The following is a 19,854-nucleotide window of genomic DNA, read 5'->3' as shown; positions in this document are numbered from 1 at the left end:
CCAGTAGGATCTAAATACCTATTAGTTAAAAAAAAAACCATCGTCCTCATCAAAATTTTCTGGACCTTAATATAATGCTCGCATGGAAGCTGTTTGGCCTGAAGACTTTTGAGCCAGTTTGCACTGCATTGAACAAGAGCAACTTGGAAAGGAAGAATGGCCGACTAATGAGACGAAGTAGGGAAACAGGGAATGTAACATTGTGCAAACGACTGAAATCATTAAGCGGTTACTGCCTCCAAGGGATGAACCAAGCAGCGGACCGCATTCCAATAAAATCGGTTGTTAGTTTATTGATTCTCGATCTACTTCTTCTCCCAGACCTCTTGGTAGCTTAATTCTTTAAACAGGAGATGCGGCTTTCAAATAGCGAAAAATGGCCAAAAATTTGGATTTGTGAACATCAAAATATTTGATCGTGTTACTCGTTTTAATATGCAGTCCCAAAGTTTCATTGCCTGATTCTACCTTCAAGTAGTTCACAAAAGTGTTTTATTAGGAGGTCCTACATATCGTAAACCGTTCATATAGTCGGCATTTTTTGAACCCTCTGTGTCTTTCCGTCTTTTCGCTGTTGCGACTAAGCGGCGCGAGCTTTGCTACGGCAGAAACCTTGATTTATTGTTTTCAAGTCTAGCGCCTTAGCGGGACACCAAGCCAATCCAAAAAGAGAAAGTTTCAAGGTCTTGCCATGGGGCCGCCCCGCGTCGGCGTTGGTCACCTCAGTGATTGCCCTTAGCAAGTGGCAGTTCGCGCGGTATCTGCTTTTGCGCTCGCATAGCAACTCTCTCTCGTCTAGCGTTATATGGTTTTGGGCTCCGTAGGATTCTTCTTTAGGACGCCTTCATTATTACGAAAGGTGATGTTTTGATGGGTTGCTAGCTAGAACCACGTTCTGCACATAACTTCATTTGCCAACTTATAACCTAGGCTGTGAACTGAACATTGCTGCCTACAACGTATCATCAGGTGCTGCTAACCAGTTAGTTCTAAACTACTGTGCACACAGCTGATATGGTACATAGTTTTCTTTTGTTCCGGCTTCGTTGCGCAGGAGCCTTTTCATAATATCCAAGAGGTACAAGGAAAGAGCTGTTCCTCGCTGGCTGTCAGAAAACCCGTCAAGGGACTTCTTTGTCGGAGCACCGGTACTGATGCCGAATCGTCAGTGCCTGCAGCGAAAATAACAGATACGAAAGAGTGACGAAAGCAAAGAAAGTATTCAGCGCAAACTCTTAATCTTTTAAGGCACCATTCGTCATTTGTTGTTTATGCAGATGCTTTTTTCTTCCGCCCAAACTGAGTGTGTCCTGAAGCCAACTAATAAGCTTTTCAAGAAAAATACCCGCTGCTATTTATACATAGACATACAAAAAATTTCGTAGATATGCTAGAACGGTTGCAGATGAGTACCAGAAACGTCAGGGAATCCCATATTTGCTATTCTATACATGTTGAGATGATGCAAGAAAAGTAGTGGTAAAATGACGTTTACGGAAGGTAAAAATTGCCTACAAAAGTATGGTGGAAGCTGTGTTATCAAGCTCACTCGTTTCAGAAATGTTATATACGACATTCGCTCTGGGGCACAATAAGGGCCGCAGGTTGCGACATAAAAAAAACTGAAAACTGGCTCAAGCACATGCATCAGTGCTGCCTGTAGCCCAGGCTAAGAAGAAGCTATAAATTCACAGTTTACACAGGTGTTTACATACACATCGAAGCGTTCAACCTGATCCAACTCCTTCGAGTCGCCGGCTATTCAACATAAGTAGCCATGAAGTTCAATGTTCAGCTTTTCACACACCCAATTTTACTGTGATCAGAAAAAGGTTTACGACACCTAAGACAGAGAGGTTAGTTTGATGCAAAATACCCTAGCCTGCAGCACTTTCCCCGGAACGGAAGTTAAAGGAGAGAGCCATAAAGTGTTATAATGGGTAGCAATTTATAGGTAAGATTGGTGCGCGCCTGCGACACGACGTGGCTCCTGGTAGTCCGCTTCGCGCTGTGAGGCCAAGCACCACGCCCTGCAAGAACCCAGTACAACTCGGTTGACTTAGAAGCGGCCGTAGAGTGTGTCAGAGGTTTTAAAGATTCTAGGTCTCCAGGCGCATCATATGTCCCAATTTAACGACCACTCATTGAGCAAGTGCTGCCTGTACAATCCTAGTACGTGCGCTTCCTCAATGACCCAGAATCATCATATTTGTAAAAGCCTCTTCATTCAGATAAAAAAGACCCCTGTGTTTCGCATTTGATGCTATTGTCTAAGGAAGAAAAGTGCGAACTCCATACATCTGTGGTCCAGGGCTATCTCCTGTGTATGTGTCTGTCAGCCTATAGCAATGTCTTAGCATTCCAGTACCCTACGCCACACCATTCCTTTTGAAAATAAAAGTCATTGCTGTGTCGTTCAAGATAGCATGCGACGCAGACAACCGCTGAGCTCGAGGTGCAGATTAACAGTGCGTTTATTGGGCGCTTGCGCTCTTATATCAGCCACCCGGCTGGCCGGCTTGCACAGCATGGTTGCCAGTCTTGAAGGCCCTGGTTGCCAGATCCGATACATCTCTCTCCCTCTAAAAACAGAAAAAAACTAGCACAATACAACAGCAGATCGATTCAAGCAATTTGATGAAAGTCCTTTTGATACACGAGGCGGGTGGTCTTTTTCCTTAACCGGGTGCTCCGGCGAAGCCCAGCGTCATCCGGCTCGGAATTCATGGTTTCCAGAGGACTATGTTGCCCTGGCTCAGGATGCTCTTGAGGCGTGTGGGCAGCCGTGGCTTGATCGTCACACGTGGGGCTCGAGTTGCCCAGGGACTCCTGTGGTGCCGCAAGCCTGGAAGAGAAGCACAGTCGCTAGCACTGTCTTCCGTACAGTCAGGAATGGTTTCCAGTGAGGGGTCGAACTCTTCGTTTGTTCGCAGCAGATGTTGACGGTTGCGACGAAGCTGATTCACGTCTTTTTTACGGACCATGTATGAGCGAGGGGCGACGGCGTTTTCTGCGAGGGCCTTTGTGGTCCACCCTCCCTTGTCGAGCAGCCTAACGGTGTCATGCTCGCCGAGTGCTTCTAGTGGACGTCTCTGAGGGTGGGCTTGGGTGTGCTTTTTGACCTCTGGTGCCCTACGGTCTGCGAAGTCAGGCAGCCTCGCTCTTAACCTCCTGCCCATGAGTAGCTCGCACGGGGCTTGTCCGGCCTCGAGTGGTGCTGTCCTGTAATTAAGAAGGCGATCCAAAAGTATTCATTCACATATAGCGCCTTCTTGAGGAAACATTTCACCAAGTTCATCCCTTTCTCTGCCAAACCGTTTGAGCGTGGAAAACCGGGACTAGAAACAACATGGGCAAATTCAAACTGTTCTGCGAAAGCATGAAATGCCTGCGATGAAAGTTGTGGTCCGCCGTCCGTGCATACTTCAAGCGGGATGCCGTGACGTGCAAATATCATGGCCAGCTCCTCTATTACACAGTGGCTAGTAGTGTGAGAAAGCGGCTCTACTTCAGGGTAATTGGAATAGGCATCGTAGACTGCAAGGTAGTTCCGTAATGCTCGAACAAGTCCGCGCCTACCCTAGCCGACGGTAATGCGGGACAATGCCTTTGCATTAGGGGTTCACTTGGTTGCTTGTAAGCGAAACGGTGGCAGGTTTGGCACCTGGAAACTTTCTCAGTTATTTCTGCTGCCATACCAGGCCAATACATCAATACTCTGGCCATTGCTTTGCATTTTCCGACGCCCAAGTGGCCCCCGTGTAGGCGCTGCAACATTTCTTTTCTAGGGACTTCGGAATTACAACTCTATATCCACGCAACAGTACGGCTTCCACACTTGATAGCTGAGCTTCGAAAGGAGCTAGCTGACCTATAACGCTATGTCCATCTTGTAGGGCTTCAGTGACTCGCCTTAGCTCGTCGTCTTCACTCGTTTCTTTTGCCATCCGCTTGGCTGTTGTGTCGCTGACGAGAGTGGAGAGGCCGGCCGTTGCATGGGTGGCCACATTTTCTAGTTCGCTTTCAGGTGGCTCATCGCTGTCGCATCGGATTCTTGAGAGAGCATCGGCCAGAGCAAGGTCTCTCCCTAGGACGTACAGCAGAGAAATGTTGAACGGCATGAGGCACATAAAGAAACGCTGCAGGCGAGGAGGCATGTCTGACAGGTTCTTCTGGGCAATGGCTATCAGTGGTCGATGGTCCGTTTCCACTATTACGTCGACATTAAGACATTAGGTGTTATCTTTCAGCAGAATATGTCATGGGATGTCCACGTGGACAGCATGCTAATTAAGCTAGCACAAGTAATTGGGCTAGTATACCGCAATCGCAATTTACTACCTCCAAAAATCTTACTGTTACTTTATAATACCTTATTCTCCTCCCGACTCAATTATTGTCACTTAGTTTGGTGTACGACAACTTACGGAAATTTGCAGAAGCTTCACAAGTTGCAGAAAAGGTTTGTAAGAGTAATAGAAAATCTGCCGTTTTATTCACATACGTATCATCTATTTCCCAAATACAACATAATTCCTGTTACCAAACTGTTTGATTATATCCTTTTCAAGGCAATTAAGAATGAAAACGCTAGCAACAGTTCATTTCTACATCGTCTAGCCAGGTTACAACCAAACACTACTACACGCCAGACACGTCACACGGAGCTCTGGAAAGTAAGGACGTTTCGCACAACATACGGCCTACAAACAATACAGAATAAACTACCCCGGTTACTAAATGATTTAAATCATAAACATATCCAACTTGAAAAGGTGACGTTCAAAACACTCCGCCGGTATTTCAACATGTACTAGGACACTTCGCTTGCCCTTCCTGTTTACTCTGTCACGTTGTTGTTTACCCTGACTGTACCGCTTGTCTGTATTCAGTTTGTTCTGAATTTTATTTGAAGCAAAATGTGCTTAATTTATCTGTTACTTTCGCTAAACTCATTGCCATCGCACATGAATGTTTCATTGCTTTTGTAAGTGCTTTCTAACTTCATTCTACCACATTTTCTGTATAATTTTATGTAGTTCTTGTGAGTGATTGTAATTGCAGATGTTTTCGTGTTTTGTTCTATTTTGTTTTTGGATGAGACATGCCGTTTCATTGCGCCTATGATGCTGTCAAGTGTATAGGGGGGCCTCCGGCTTTGTCAAGCTGTCGCTTGTGACAGCTTTTACTGCGGGTCTCCCGCGCCATGTATTCATTAGGCGCAAATAAAACCATTATTATTATTTTTATTATTATTATTATTATTATTATTATTATTATTATTATTATTATTATTATTATTATTATTATTATTATTATTATTATTATTATTATTATTATTATTATTATTATTAAAATCGCGAAACCGTTCACATGCGAAGTTGCCATGAAGTACAAATCCATCCTCTGCCTGAATTGCTTCCACTTTTCCGCCGGCGCTTCGGAGAGCAGTTGGCGATTAGGGGGCGGTAGTACTTCCATTGCGCTGGCTCAGTTGAAGCGGGGAATGGGCGTGATAAGAACTTCTGACACCATGTGTCGTTCAAGATAGCATGCGACGCAGACGACCGCTGAGCTCGAGGTGCAGAGTAACAGTGCGTTTATTGGGCGCTTGCGCTCTTATATCAGCCACCCGGCTGACCGGCTTCCACAGCATGGTTACCAGTCTTGAGGACTCTGGTTACCAGATCCGATACAGTTACCACCACCACTGCCCGATTTGCTGGTGTTTGTGTTGAAACCGAAGGCATGCCCATAAATCACGGGAAGCGAAGTACTAAACCATACCTTGTAATTTGAGAACGGTACATGTCTGGCACTTGCCTACCTCTACAGCAATCACGATAAGCCTGCCAATGTGTGTGCAAATGCTCTTGCGCTTGCAAATCAGGCGCGATTTTAATAGGGGAGCAGCTAACCAGAATCACTAGCGCCTGTGAGAGCCTTCTCTTTCGTGCCATATGTCGTATGTGCAGCCGCTGACAAAGCAATGAATTGAAGGGGATTGCTTCCAGCTCATGCAGAGAGGCTATTGTAGCATCACCGAAATTCGTAGGCGTTGTAGAGAACTTTTCTGATTTTTAGTAAATCTAGAACACTGTTAATGAATAGCGAGCCTCTAAATTAGACCCACAGGCCAACCCTTAGGCTCTATGCATCTGACAAAGGTTGAACCTGGGCATTGTCGTTTCTTTCGCTTTCCCAACTTTCTCATTGTACAGCACAACGAAAAACAAGTTGTATTGCTCTGTTCTGCAGGAAATGGTGCTACGTGGTAGCACGCACTGCCACGTGGTATGAAATGGGCATGCTGTGCTCGTCAGTAAACTCTATAGCGCGTTGCATACATGATGAAACACGGTATTACAGCGACCAGTAAATGTGAAATGGCATTTAGAGGAGCTGACATGTCAGTGCTTTGACCAAAGCGATGACACAACGTACCTGTGCTCTCTGCTGGCCCAAAATTCGCGAGCGCCGGGAATTGCACGCTCGGGATCGGCACCGAATGGCGTCGCCGACCAAGTCTGTAACTTCGCAGTGTAGGACCGCCTGGACATGAGAGCGGCAGTGAACAGCATGCGTCTTTGTTGAAGTTGTTCTGTTTATTCACTGCAATAGCGATAAAAAAAATGTATAACACTGAGCTCGACCATTAGGTAAGAAAACACCGTTCCCCGAAGCAGAAAAAAAAATTCAAACCACTGGCAGAAATGTGCCGCGAACATAATAATTAAGACTTTGAAGACGGCAAAGTAAATTTCCTTATCGCCAGTGATAACAGAGGCTATTAAACTTTATTAAATAAATCAATGAAACAGCGCACTCTCTGATTTTTTAACCTATAAGGTGTAATCACTTATCCGATTTGTGCCTGAGTGGCCCACACTACCACAGAGCAAAGGACAGTAATACTTGCACGTTTCAACAAACATCCAAAAACAAATGCCCTCTTTGCATTATTTCATTATTGAATTAAGAGTGCATAAGCGTCTAAACACATACAAGTTAGGGTGTTTGCTACGCGCCTTTTGAAGCATAAGAGAATCGTGCACCAAAACTGCAAGATTTTGCTCCTGCTCTCAAAGAAGCTTAGCAGACGCCGCATTGGCTCAGTGGTTATGGCGCTCAGATGCTGACCCGAAAGAGGAGGGTTCGATTCCAGCAGCGGCGGTTGAATTTCGATGGAGGTGAAATTCTAGAGGCCCGTGTACTGTGCGACGTCAGTGCACGTTAAAGATCCCCAGGTGGTCGAAATTTCCAGAGCCCTTCACTACGGCGTTCCTCATAGCCTGAGTCGTTTTAGGACGTTCAACCCCCATAAACCAAGTAAAAAAAACAGCTTTCAAGAGTGCGTTTTCATGTATGCTGGCTTGCCATGCTCTATATCGTGTCTGAAAAATTGTGCAAGAAAGTACGAACTATTAATAAAGTAACTTCCGAATAACAGCCTGTGGGGAGAGCTGGTGCGTGACGAAATGAACGGCGGCGCAAACAAGGACACTAACTAGAATGAGACACCACATGCGCACACTACCAACTGTTTATTGCGCGAAAAGGTGGCATATTTAAACATTCAGCTTAAGCATGTGATATCGCATTATCGCTCCGAACCCAGCACGTGGGAAAAAAGCACTGACATCAGGAAAACGAGCAACCCCTGCAGATTCTGGGCAGGAGTCCCGATCAGGTGGCAACTGAAATTATTGAGGCTTTTATGATTAAAAAGAAGGGAAGCATTTGTGTTAGCGACTCTTCGATATCCCTCCGTACAAATCAAGTTTCATTTCTGGATAGTTTTTTGTGACATCATGTTCAGTGCGACTCTTCAGCCCTCCTTTTCTAGCGGCCGTCTGTGGAGTTTTTTTTTTAGAATCTTTGTTACGGTCTACACCTCAATACGGATTTGATCAAGGCAGATCCATTGAAACAACTTTTCTAACACAAAAAGAAATAATTCTCGAAGCATTTGAAAATAAAGAGATATGCATAGGAATTTTTGTTGACTTTTCATAGGCTTTTGACCACCTTATTCACCACAAACTACTAAAGAAACTTGAACTCTACGGCATACGTGGCACACCACTCCTCCTCATCGAATCATATCTTCAACATCGTTTTCATTGTGTGCACATAGTAAATGAACTCTCCTCTCTTCAGAAAATTTTTACCGGCGTCCCACAGGGAAGTATATTGGGACCTTTACTTTTTATTCTTTACAATAATGACATTGTTAATATAAGTAATAAGCCTCAATATGTAATTTACGCAGATGACACTAGCATGTTCTTTAAAGGTAATAGTCTCGAATTTCTAGTCCCAACCATTAACAGCGCGTTGGATGCCCTCAAACACTGGAGCGAAGCAAACTCCCTGGTACTAAACGCGAAAAAGACAAAAGCAGTTGTTTTCCAAGCGAGAAATAGGGCGATCATGGCAGAGCATCAGTTTCCCATTGGGAATTCTATTATAGATATTGTAGATACGGCCAAAACACTTGGAGTATTTTTCAGTAAGAGCATGGTCTGGGACGCTCACGTTAGTATAGTTCTATGTCGCCTCACGAAATGTGTAGGAATGCAAGCAAAATTTCGGTATTTTCTTCCGACGTCTATAAAAATACTAATTTACAACACGCTGTTCCTCCTTCATTTAAATTACTGTTTCTTAGTATGGGGCAATACAACGCAGGCCAACATAAATAAAATATTCATGCTCCAAAAGAAAGCAGTCCGGCACATAGCAAACGTCGATTACCGTGCGCACACAGAATTTTTCACGCGCTTTCACATTACACCAGCTCATGACCTATATGAATATCATTTAGCACTGAGATATAAAAAGTGTATACGCTACCACCAGTATACGTTCCTAGAACTATCCTGCCTGAAAGCCACTATTCCAACATATGCATTTCGAAATGAGTCATTCTGGTGCGTTCCCTTCTGTCGTACAGAATACGGACGTTCTATGTTACGCTTTGCAGTTCCACATGTATTAAATAAGCTGCTGAGTAGAGGAATATCTGTGGAAAAAAGTAGCCCACGTGACATTCTTGTCGCTTTAGAGCGGTGACTTTCAGTCCCTTTTGATAAATGTGCTGACATACGCAAGCATTTTTTTTTAAATATGTGTACTTGATTCTATCAATCAGTTTGTCATATTATAAAAAGCGTACAAAAGCTTTAGTGTTCATGTTTTGGGCGTATAAGTTCTTTTCTTTGTCTTTTAACAATATATGCTCGCAGCGCCTCTTAACTTTTTTTTTCTACCTCGTCATTGTTAACCAAGCTCTGTTGCTTTCGTTGTATTTTGCCTTGTAGAAGGGGCCCGGACTCCTTCAAGTGAATTTTTATCACTTTTCTGTCCGGGCCTACCTACATCTTCCTGATGTAAATAAAGACGAACTTGAACTTGAACTTATTGAGTTTATCTTTATAGTGTTTGCAGTTTTTCGGTTTCTGACAGCTTTTGCTTCATTTGTTTACTCTGCTTTCGCTAAGATTGTTATTTGTTATTGGTTTTTTAGTGTCTGACCACTTTTGCTTCTCATGTAGGACTCTGCTATAGCTACGATTGTGTGACGCTGTTTTTTCTAAAAGATGGCCCCCTCCTTTAAGTTTTAATTCCTTTTATCAGAATCTGTTACTTTTTTTTCTGCAGGGGTTAAATTTTCTTGTTCGTTTTCCTGATGTTGATGTTTTTTTTCCACGTGCTGGGTTTGGAGCGATAACGCGATGTTACATGCTTGAGCTGAATGTTTAAACAAGCCACCTTTCCGCGCGATAAACAGTTGGTAGTGTGAGCATGTGGTGTCTCTTTCTTGTTAGTGTCCTTGTTTGCGCCGCCGGTCATTTCGTACTGATAAAGTGTTTACGCAATTTGTCCTGCATGTCAGTGCCAGCCATATGGCTTACACTGAACGGCACCAGCTAAGACGTCGCTCTTCTTTTATTCGTCGTAAATTAGAGCAACAAATCGGCAGTATTGACTAATGCCATAGCCATACCGTAGCCGGTAGAATCTTCTATCTAGAGCGCAGCCTCGCAAAGAAAAGGTCAACGAAATTAGTCCGCCCCTCTTCCGTGCTCTGCTGCTAATGACTGGGTGCTACTTAGCTGATTTCTTTTTGTTTCTGCACATGTGCAGCAGGCACGTAGAATGGTCAGTGGGAGAGCATGAGAAAGTGTAACTGGGCGTAGGGAGGTAGGGTAGGGAAGTAGACAATAGTTTATCCGGCAGCGAGCGACTGCACACAAGTTCACAACATGTCATCTTCTCAAAAGCAGCGGTGTCGACTTGCTGAACCAGTTTTGGGCTATCGCTGACGGTTTATTCACGCTAAACTGGCTTGTCTGATATGAAAAGGCATAAGCGTACAGCAGCATAAGGACGTCATTGAAATCCTATCCCCAGAAATGCTATATCACAGTTCTATATCACACTTCACTAATAACGTGTGAAGCAAAATTTTTCTCTTAAAAGATGGCTGCCAACCATAGGGCCGCTACCCCATGCCAAAGAAGTTAGAACTCTCCTGCTAAACTCGTTGTGGGTGTCCCTGTTGTATTGAATTTTCGCGAATTGTGACCCCCCCTTCCAGCCGTACTTCACTTGTGGCACTATTTTTCTTCGTGCTGACTGCACGCCTTAGCTGTGCGAAATCCTAAAGTATAGCTTTACCCGGGCGCCGGTGTTTTGCTTCATAAGATTCCTGAAGTGTGTGCAGGGACGAGTTGCTTCTGCAGGATGTGCGGGAATCCGCTGACGTGGTTGATGACGACTGGCGTCTTTTGTACCACCACCACCTGCGATGTCGACCACACTTTTTTGAGACGCGATGTGGGAATTACGGACACTCTAAAGGTTTTATCTACATCTTGTAATTTACTAAAACCTTGCACCTTAAATGGTGAAGATTTAGTGGTATGCTAAACTTTCTGATGTCTTATGCCTTACATTTGATTTGTTTCTATATAAGGGAATTTTCAAATATAACTGGACGGCAATTAAGAATCCTTGCTATGCCTCTTATATAGGCAAGGAGAAGTCGAAAACCAAATTCCACTGAAGTGAATCACATGTGCAAGTAATCTTAGTTTTAAAGCGAAGCATTCTTGCGTTCATCTTCTTTCCATGGGACCCCCAAACTTCTTAATGTTGACCATTCAAGCTGGACATAGAGAATCATGTATGGAGTGCTTGCAAAAATCTCTACTGGAAGACGTTCGTAAAACAGAGCTCAAAAAACAGGGTAAAGGGTATCTATTAGAAATGATTAAGGTTTGAGGCTTTCTAGTTTCTTGCAATTTAAAGCGATCTGTAAGTAAGAAGAAAATAATTGAAAGCTCCAGCTGCTTGGGGGAATTTTGCCGCCACACCGTGTTTAGAGAAACCTCTCCAAAACGCTTGTAATGAGATTTTTATAAGAAAACTAATACAGAACGCTATAGGTATATGCCTAAATTGCGAAACTCGGGGCAGCTGTTCAGCATCACCAGTTCAGCATCGCTTTTGCATCCAACGTTCTCGTTGCTATGTGGCCCACCATACACATGCCTGCATCCGGCCGGTTCTTCTTATTACTGTCGAGGATACTCGTATGGCCTACGGAATCCCAGCAACCAAGGCTGCCACACCGCGAGACCACCTTCAGTCCTGATGCGAGGCAGAAAACTGAAGCTGTGAACAACATTGGTACCTCAGCTTAAACAAAGTGATACCCTCTCTAGCGTATAACTTGCCACCAGCACCTTATACCCGCGCGGGGCTGTGCGTGCAGGGACTCGCTCCGTAACTAAGCCGCCGATTCCACGCCTAGCGCCAGAAGCGCCATCTCTCGGGCCCGCCATAAATCTGTCTAGCACGGAGAGCACCCACCCGAGGCACCGCGACTGTGTAGCACTCAAATGTGTATCACCTGTAAACTTCTTGCAAGGATATACAGCAGCTCTAAAAATTAACGCATATTTCTTTCGACAGCACAAGCAAGATAGGCTTCTTTTTTTTTTACTGAAAGGAAGCGCCAAAAGCTTATGTTTGTTTTTCTTCCTTCAAATCTTACCTGTGATGACATAGTACAGCTTGTACGAATTAGTAATGCACTTCAAAAAAAAGTTACCGATTTTTTTACGTTGAATTCATTAAGCGGTCTCCGGATAGCGTTCCCCACGCGAAATGTCAGAAGGCTCACACGCACCCCGTCAGGACCAGGCTGAGCAGCAGTGGCACGATGATCGTCAGAGACTCGACAGGGATGGCTTCCTTCGCAGAGTGAACCACCCGGAGGGCTTGGGTGACGCTCTCGAAGCTGCGAAAATCGACTCGCCCGGTGGCTTCGTGGACGTAGTCCAAGGTGGGTGGTAAAGGTGCCGCTACTTGTGCTGCAAAGTAATAGCGCAGTTGCGCTATTCAGAATCTGGCAACAGGTGAGAGTAATTAGGCTTCACTGCTGCTCGCTTTTCTAAACGCCTACAAAGCTCAGTACACTGCTGAAATACTGCTGATGTAGACGGGGAAGTAGAAAAGAAATTGTACCGCGAACCGCGGTGGCTGTGCACTGTGGGGAAACGTTCGCACAACGGGCGTTTTTCTCCTTACCGGTTTTCTGCCTAGATGTAATCACCTTGCAGAGGACGTTTCTTCAGAACAGTTTAATTTATGTCGACCCCGTTTATTTTCTTGCGCCGGCTGCGTTCTTATGAAGGAAAAACGCTAAGACGCCCGTGTGCTGTGCGATGTCAGTGCACGTTAAAGATCCCTAGGTGGTCGAAGTTATTCCGGAGCACTCCACTACGGCACCTCTTTCTTCCTTTTTTCTTTCACTCCCTCCTTTATCCCTTCCCTTACGGCGCGGTTCAGGTGTGCAACGATATATGAGACAGATACTACGCCATTTCCTTTCCCCAAAAACCAATTATTATTATTATTACTTTATAGGACCACAGGGCAGATAAATACTTTTTTTTTCGAAATGCTGAATTATAAGTTAATTGTGCCAAATTTTCTTCTAACTCTAGATATATCAACGAACGCTGCAACATAAAAATTCAAAATCAAAATGTATGCCTCTCGCAATCAAGATTATAAGAACGTTTCGACCTCTACCACTCTGCTAGGAATGCGATGATTGTTGAGCAAGCCTTCTGCTACATTTTCTAAACTCTGCCGCCATTTAGCAAGATTGTCAAGAAAAGCATATACTACAAAACAATTTTCTGAAGATATAACTGTTGAATATTGGTTGAGTGGTCACAAAATTATTTTTAATATACTTAAAAATTTCATTTGTGCATATCGAGAAATAAAAAAAATTGAAAACACCCATCCTTTCTATACATAGTCTTTTTTTTTATGCGGCACAAGTGGGTCATAAGCGAGGTAAAACTTGAGGTCTGACGGTCTGCTTTCTCCCTTCCTTACTGAAATAGTGACTTCGTTTTGACTGATGACCTAGGTACGAAAACAAAAAAAAATGTGAAAGTCCGTCTCCATTTGGCGGCAGCTGGGCGCGCGCACTATACACACAAGAAACAACTTAACACTTTGAGATCCCCTATTTTTACCTACCTCGTACATCAAGGTTTACTTCGTAGAAACGGTTCCTGTTTCTGCCGTTATTACACGATTCTGATATAGAACCCCTACTGGCGTTAGAGGTAAACTGTCCAGGAATCTTTCCTATCTATTGCCGCGACGTCTAGAAAGGCCTCATGCAAAGTGTTCGAATGAGTGAATCCTCACGAGGGTCATGATAGGCGGTTAGACGCCAAAGTCCAGGGACGTCTTCGGCTTGCCTATGCCAGATGCCCAGCAGGACGAAAGGCCATGGCTTGTGGTACATAACAACGAAAATCGCAGCCAGCAGCGTCCCAACGCAAGTAAGCAGCAAAATCATGGCGACCCGTCTTGTGTTTTTCTTCTTCTTCAGCGCTTCTTTTACTTACGTTTTTAGTTTATTTTGCCAATCTAAATGTATTTTTACTAAGCCTCGCACGGCGGCCAAATGCGACTTCTGATATTTTGTTTTATAAGGCCATAATAATAATGGCTACCATCTATGGATACAGTTTACCGCCGTTTAATGCGTTCTATCGGGAGCAAGAGAGAGAGTGAGAAAGAAGAAAGCCAAGGAGCTTAATACTATATGGTCGCGGATATTCAATAATGTGGTAAATGTGTGAATGACTCTAAGTGGGAAGCTAATACAAGTATAATTATGTTACACTCCTTAGCATATCGCATATTGGGAGTGTAGTCTGTTTTGCCTTCCACGTACCAACTAAATACGGAAGTTCTAACATCACGACACAGTGAGAATTCAGGAAGAAAAGAAGTGTAGGGCAGTCTGTTGAAAATGTGGCGGTGTGCTCATGAGCGATTCCCTTTGGAGGAAGATCCACTTCATTAACATTGTAAGTGTGCACTATCGACTTATCCAAAGCAAGTTGATTGATTTATTTTGCCCTCAGGGCGGAATAGTTCAGAGGGAAGGGGAGAATACAAAAGGTTATTATAAAATCACAAGTACAGAACAAGATCAGAGGACAAGATATCAAATAAAGAATGCAGGTACTGCGCAGAGAGTGTAGTTGGAGCAAAGTGTCATCTTCAGAAGCTTCAGCAATTGTAAAAAAACCAGCGTGTAAAAAGCACACCGCTTACAATATTTACTTGCAAATCATGCAGCGTTGCTTGTTTTGCCTCGCCACCGTTCTAAACACCTCAATAGAGAAAGAAGTCGCATTCTTACGCCTCCGAAGCTTAGCTCTTCATTTTACTCTTGAGATAAACCTGGATGAGTTTTTTCCTCTTTGGATCTGTGCCAAACCCTGGCTAATCCCCCACCATGGGTATGCGCCATCGTATTTGAGACAACAACAACAACGACAAAAACAGCACTTTCAGGAGTACAGGCGAGTCCTACGGAATGGCTGTACGTACTTTGTTCGGCGACTGTGTAAGAATTCGTTCGGACTTGGTTGACATATGACGAACCTCCAGTCGCACTGTCCGTATGGTGACCATTCAGTTCGGGCCGAACAAAACAGAAATAGAAAATGGTAAAACAGCGGGGAAAATGCGGTATTTACAATGAAAACGATGGCTCGGTTTGAAGATTCTCGAATGCCTCAGTGATGCTTCCACCACTCTCTATTCTGCACGGGTTTCCTAGCAAGAACTTCGTCCGAAACAGCAGTAGTCGGTGCGCGCCATTCGCCTCTCCGTTGGCGACGCTCTCGATGCTGGGGCGCCTCCGTCGTCAGTTGTACCTCGGCGGTGGCGTTGAGGCGCTCTCCATTACTTTGCTTCTTTCTGGCTGCTTCAGGTTCGATTATCTTTAGTTATGTAAGCGGTGTAGTTCTCTTTCGGCGAAAAAGCAGTGTGTGTGTATGCGTGCGTGCGTGCGTGCGTGCGTGTGTATGTCTGCGTCACCGTCACCGTCGAGGTGTGCAGCTGGTAGCAAGGCTGAGAACTTCGTCAGCATCAAGGCGCAAACGGCGAGGAGGCGCTGGACTATGCCACGTGTGGAGTTCGCTGACCTTTCCGCGAACTCGTTGATCTTGTATTCGCAAGGAAAGCTGCTCCCACGGGGTCGGAAGTCCCCAACAAAGGGGCCCGTCTCATCCCTGCCGCCCCTTTGTGCAGCGGACGTCCTCGTTTACGCCGCGCCGTCACGGGGATGACCCGCCGGGAAAAACGCGAACCAAGTACAGCTAACGACATGTGGTTGTTAGGGGGTTGACGAGGTTTCGGGGGCGCACGAGATATTAGCCGAGTGACCGGAAGCCCACTATTCCTGTAACGACTGTCTACTTCCCTTAACGACTGTCTTCTCTTTGTTGCTGTCAACAACCTGAGTCATCGCCTCGTCGGCACATGTTTCTAGCGTCTGTGGTGCCGTGGGTGGCGTGGGAACGGAAGTCGCATTTGTGTTGTTTGTGTAGTTATTCGAAACCTCCTTCCCAAATGTTTTAATCAGACCTTTTTCCCCAATCTCTGATCAGTGGGCGGACCTTATTTTCCTTTCCCTAACCACTGATTCGCGAGATGGGTCGTTGGTTATCTTATTGGTTGCTGTCCCCGCTAAGGGCGGAGACAGAGGGTTTAAAACCAAGCGCTCTGGGTTGAGCGGGGGCTGAATTCGTCTGATCCACGATTTAGTCATGTAAATAGTTTTCTCCTTGCTTTGTTTCTTCTCGTTTTTTTTACCTATGTTGTAAATAAATAGTTAACCTTCTCCTTTCCTTGAGTAATGTGAATGTTTGCGAGTAGAACCACCGGGTCATCAAGAAACTCCAATTTCATCTTCAAGTAGTTTCCTCACATCACCACCTGAAAGCGGAAATTCAACTGGCACAGTCGGCACAGGAAACTCAACTGGCGCAGCACATAGGAAACTCAACTGGCGCAGTCGACACAGGATCTCAACTGGCACAGTCGACACAGGATCTCAACTGGCGCAGTCGACACAGGATCGCAACTTCTTTCTACTCAAGGCATTGGACGGAAGGTGAGAAGAACAAGTCGGTGGACAAGCTGTTTGTCCTAAAGGAGAAAACGTGAAGCTGCGTCGCAAGACTGACGTCGAAAGCTTCAGGATCACGGGTCGAGTTCGAGAGGACGACGGAGGCTCAAGTCAGCTAGGAGCTGAAGGAGCCGGGAAACAACAAGCCATCGAGGGTTCGAGTCAGCGAGCTGCTGAAAAGAACCAGGCGTCCACATCGAACGGGTTCGAGTCAGCGAGGTGCTGAAAAGTAACCAGGCGACCAAGTCAAGCCAGTCAAACGAGGCAGGAGTCAGCGAGCTGCTGAGAGATCCAGAGCTCAAGTCGTCCGCATCGAGGAGCCTGTCGTCATCACTGAGGACGACGAGATCACCGGGGCAGAGATCAACCAGTAAGGTGGGATACCTTTCTGCTTTCTCCGAATTCACCATGTCGGTGTAGTGTTTAGTGCTAGAAACAATAGCACGGAAAACGGAGATGGCTGCCGTACGGTATGATCAGGAGGGCAGGATGCGACGTGTTGAGCAGGAGGAGGCTGAACAGCTGAGTGAAATTGAAAATTTGAAATTCCAAATTCAACTAGAAAAGAAAAACCTTGCACAGATGCAATTGAAATTAAGGCAGGGGGCGAAAGTTGATAGCGAGGTCTTATTCGCAGCAGTTCAATGTTATACCTGCATTAAATTTGGACACTCGATGATTGACTGCCCGAATTCAAAGCAAAAACAAGATGTTCCCGCGGTGAGGACAGATGTGTGCAAACTAGCAGCTCAGGTAGAGATACTGGCGCCTGATAAACCAAGCTCCCAGTCGGAGATGGCTGTTGATAAGCTCAGTCAACCAGATAGGGTTGACGATCTCGCATGCCGCAACTTGCAATCCGAAGGTCAACATTCTGAAGCCTGTGTGGATTCAGGGAACGAAATAACAAAACGGGAATGTGTGGTTCTCCAAAGAGCACAAGCTGATCTAACGCTGTGTGCCGTGCCAGAACAGATCGCTGAAGGCAGAGAGGCGTTAGAAACTTCTGTGAAGCACGCGCTGTCAGAGCGAGCATATATAGAGCTGACCCAGGAGGCGCAGGAGTGGACTTCTCGTGAACAAGAGTTGAACATTGTGCAAGAGCAGGTCGGAGCTAACTCTGAAGCGGCGGGAACGCGCGAGGAAGAGGTAAATCAGGATATGATAGCGGGCACACTCCTTGCAGGTGATGGTAAGCTAGCTGCCAAAGATGAGTTGGTTAGATAGCTGGAGCTGACACTGTGCGCAGTGACAGCAGATGTAGCTCCAGGTGTAGGGAAGTTGATAACACTTGAGACGCCCGCGCTGCTGGAGCAGCCAGAAAAGGTGAAGCTGCAGGAAGAAAATGAGAAAGCTGATTTGAAAGAGCACTTCATAACACCACGCGAATCTGTTAGCGACAAACCTGAGGTTTCAGTAGAGCTTCAAGCAGATCCGGAAGCTGCAAATATGTCTGCAGCAGATTGGGAGTTACCAACGACAACTGCAAAGAGTTTCACAGCAGGTAGGGAACTCGGAGATTCGGATACTGCATTCATCCCTGTAAGTCTAAACATGAAGCATAAGACCTCATTACCAGAAGAGGGGGAGCAAGCTGGTCAAGGTAAATGGGAGAAAAGATTGCTTAAGGGCATGGTTTTCTTTGAAGAGAATGCCGGCTGCCAGCCGTACAGGCAGCTAGCGCTACCTGAAGAGCGATGTAAAACTGCATGTGAAGTAGCCGGTGACAGGCCTATCCCAACTGTGACGATGTATACCCGATAGCGGCGGTAGCCTTCACAACCGGCGCCGTGCCGGATAAATTGGAATTTTGGTCCAATCTTGTGGACAAAGCTAAAAGGAAACATCTTCTTTTTCGAGATGTAGGTGGCTAGAAATCATTCTGCCAATTTGGCGCACGGATCTGACATGGTGGATTCTGGAATGTGCAGATTGGTGTCCGAACCTTGTGTGCACGGAACGAATTGAGGCTGTGTATGTGTGTGTGCCCAATGCTGCTTGGAACCTTGTGGATGGACTTTAATGTCACACTGACAGCAAGTGTCCGCGTGACATACTTGGTTGGGAGGTGTCGAGTTCGCTGACCTTTCCGCGAACTCGTTGATCTTGTATTCGCAAGGAAAGCTGCTCCCACGGGGTCGGAAGTCCCCAACAAAGGGGCCCGTCCCATCCCTGCCGCCCCTTTGTGCAGCGGACGTCCTCGTTTACGCCGCGCCGTCACGGGGATGACCCGCCGGGAAAAACGCGAACCAAGTACAGCTAACGACATGTGGTTGTTAGGGGAATGATGAGGTTTCGGGGGCGCACGAGATATTAGCCGAGTGACCGGAAGCCCACTATTCCTGTAACGACTGTCTACTTCCCTTAACGACTGTCTTCTCTTTGTTGCTGTCAACAACCTGAGTCATCGCCTCGTCGGCACATGTTTCTAGCGTCTGTGGCGCCGTGGGTGGCGTGGGAACGGAAGTCGCATTTGTGTTGTTTGTGTAGTTATTCGAAACCTCCTTCCCAAATGTTTTAATCAGACCTTTTTCCCCAATCTCTGATCAGTGGGTGGACCTTATTTTCCTTTCCCTAACCACTGATTGGCGAGATGGGTCGTTGGTTATCTTATTGGTTGCTGTCCCCGCTAAGGGCGGAGACAGAGGGTTTAAAACCAAGTGCTCTGGGTTGAGCGGGGGCTGAATTCGTCTGATCCACGATTTATTCATGTAAATAGTTTTCTCCTTGCTTTGTTTCTTCTCGTTTTTTTACCTATGTTGTAAATAAATAGTTAACCTTCTCCTTTCCTTGAGTAATGTGAATGTTTGCGAGTAGAACCACCGGGTCATCAAGAAACTCCGATTTCATCTTCAAGTAGTTTCCTCACATCGCCGCCGGAAGGGGAAACTCAACTCCACGGCTCTCGCAGATCACTGCACGGGGCATACGGCCGAAGTTCCGGCATTCGATTCCATTATAATCCAGCTCGAATGGCTGTGGGCCGAGGAGGTACATGGTAGTGACGACTGGTAGCCGGTGTCGGAAGGCTCGACGCATGGTCACTATACGTGATGCTTGGTTCCGCGTTGCGACCGCGAGAATGGCTCCAAATGCGCTCAAGAACACTGAACGCATTCACACACGATTTCTTTCAAATGTCAACAAGTCGCCGTCTGTGTGAGCACCTATCAATGAATGAAAAGAAATTCACGCGCCTTATATAACCGCCTTGAGGGTTGGTGTTCTAGCGAAGGGCATGCGCAATAGAATAAAAAAGCAGAAGCACGCTGTCGCATGAATTATTGGGGCAATGACGATAAGCGAAGTATTCGGAAAGTATATCA

The 19,854-nt window shown here is 45.7% G+C and overlaps 1 protein-coding gene and 1 long non-coding RNA gene across 2 annotated transcripts; both read right to left on the bottom strand.

Moving 5' to 3' along the window:
- Positions 1-2,719: 2,719 nt before the first annotated feature.
- LOC144106061 (uncharacterized) lies at positions 2,720-6,601 on the bottom strand. Its single transcript, XM_077638889.1, has 3 exons — positions 6,445-6,601; positions 3,913-4,087; positions 2,720-3,222 (listed from the first exon to the last, which is right to left on the bottom strand). Exons 2-3 carry the CDS (start codon positions 3,945-3,947, stop codon positions 2,724-2,726), a joined length of 534 nt encoding a protein of 177 aa, XP_077495015.1. The 5' UTR covers positions 3,948-4,087; positions 6,445-6,601; the 3' UTR covers positions 2,720-2,723.
- Positions 6,602-10,694: 4,093 nt separating this feature from the next.
- LOC144106050 (uncharacterized) lies at positions 10,695-13,744 on the bottom strand. Its single transcript, XR_013308916.1, has 3 exons — positions 13,570-13,744; positions 12,200-12,383; positions 10,695-10,808 (listed from the first exon to the last, which is right to left on the bottom strand). It is a non-coding gene; the product is annotated as an uncharacterized LOC144106050 (long non-coding RNA).
- Between the last annotated feature and the right edge of the window lie 6,110 nt (positions 13,745-19,854).

The sequence above is a fragment of the Amblyomma americanum genome, chromosome 1, assembly GCF_052857255.1.
Source record: "Amblyomma americanum isolate KBUSLIRL-KWMA chromosome 1, ASM5285725v1, whole genome shotgun sequence".
In the NCBI taxonomy this organism is placed as follows: Eukaryota; Metazoa; Arthropoda; class Arachnida; order Ixodida; family Ixodidae; genus Amblyomma; species Amblyomma americanum.
Note: the sequence above shows the minus strand (reverse complement) of the source record. Positions and strands in the feature narration are given on the sequence as shown.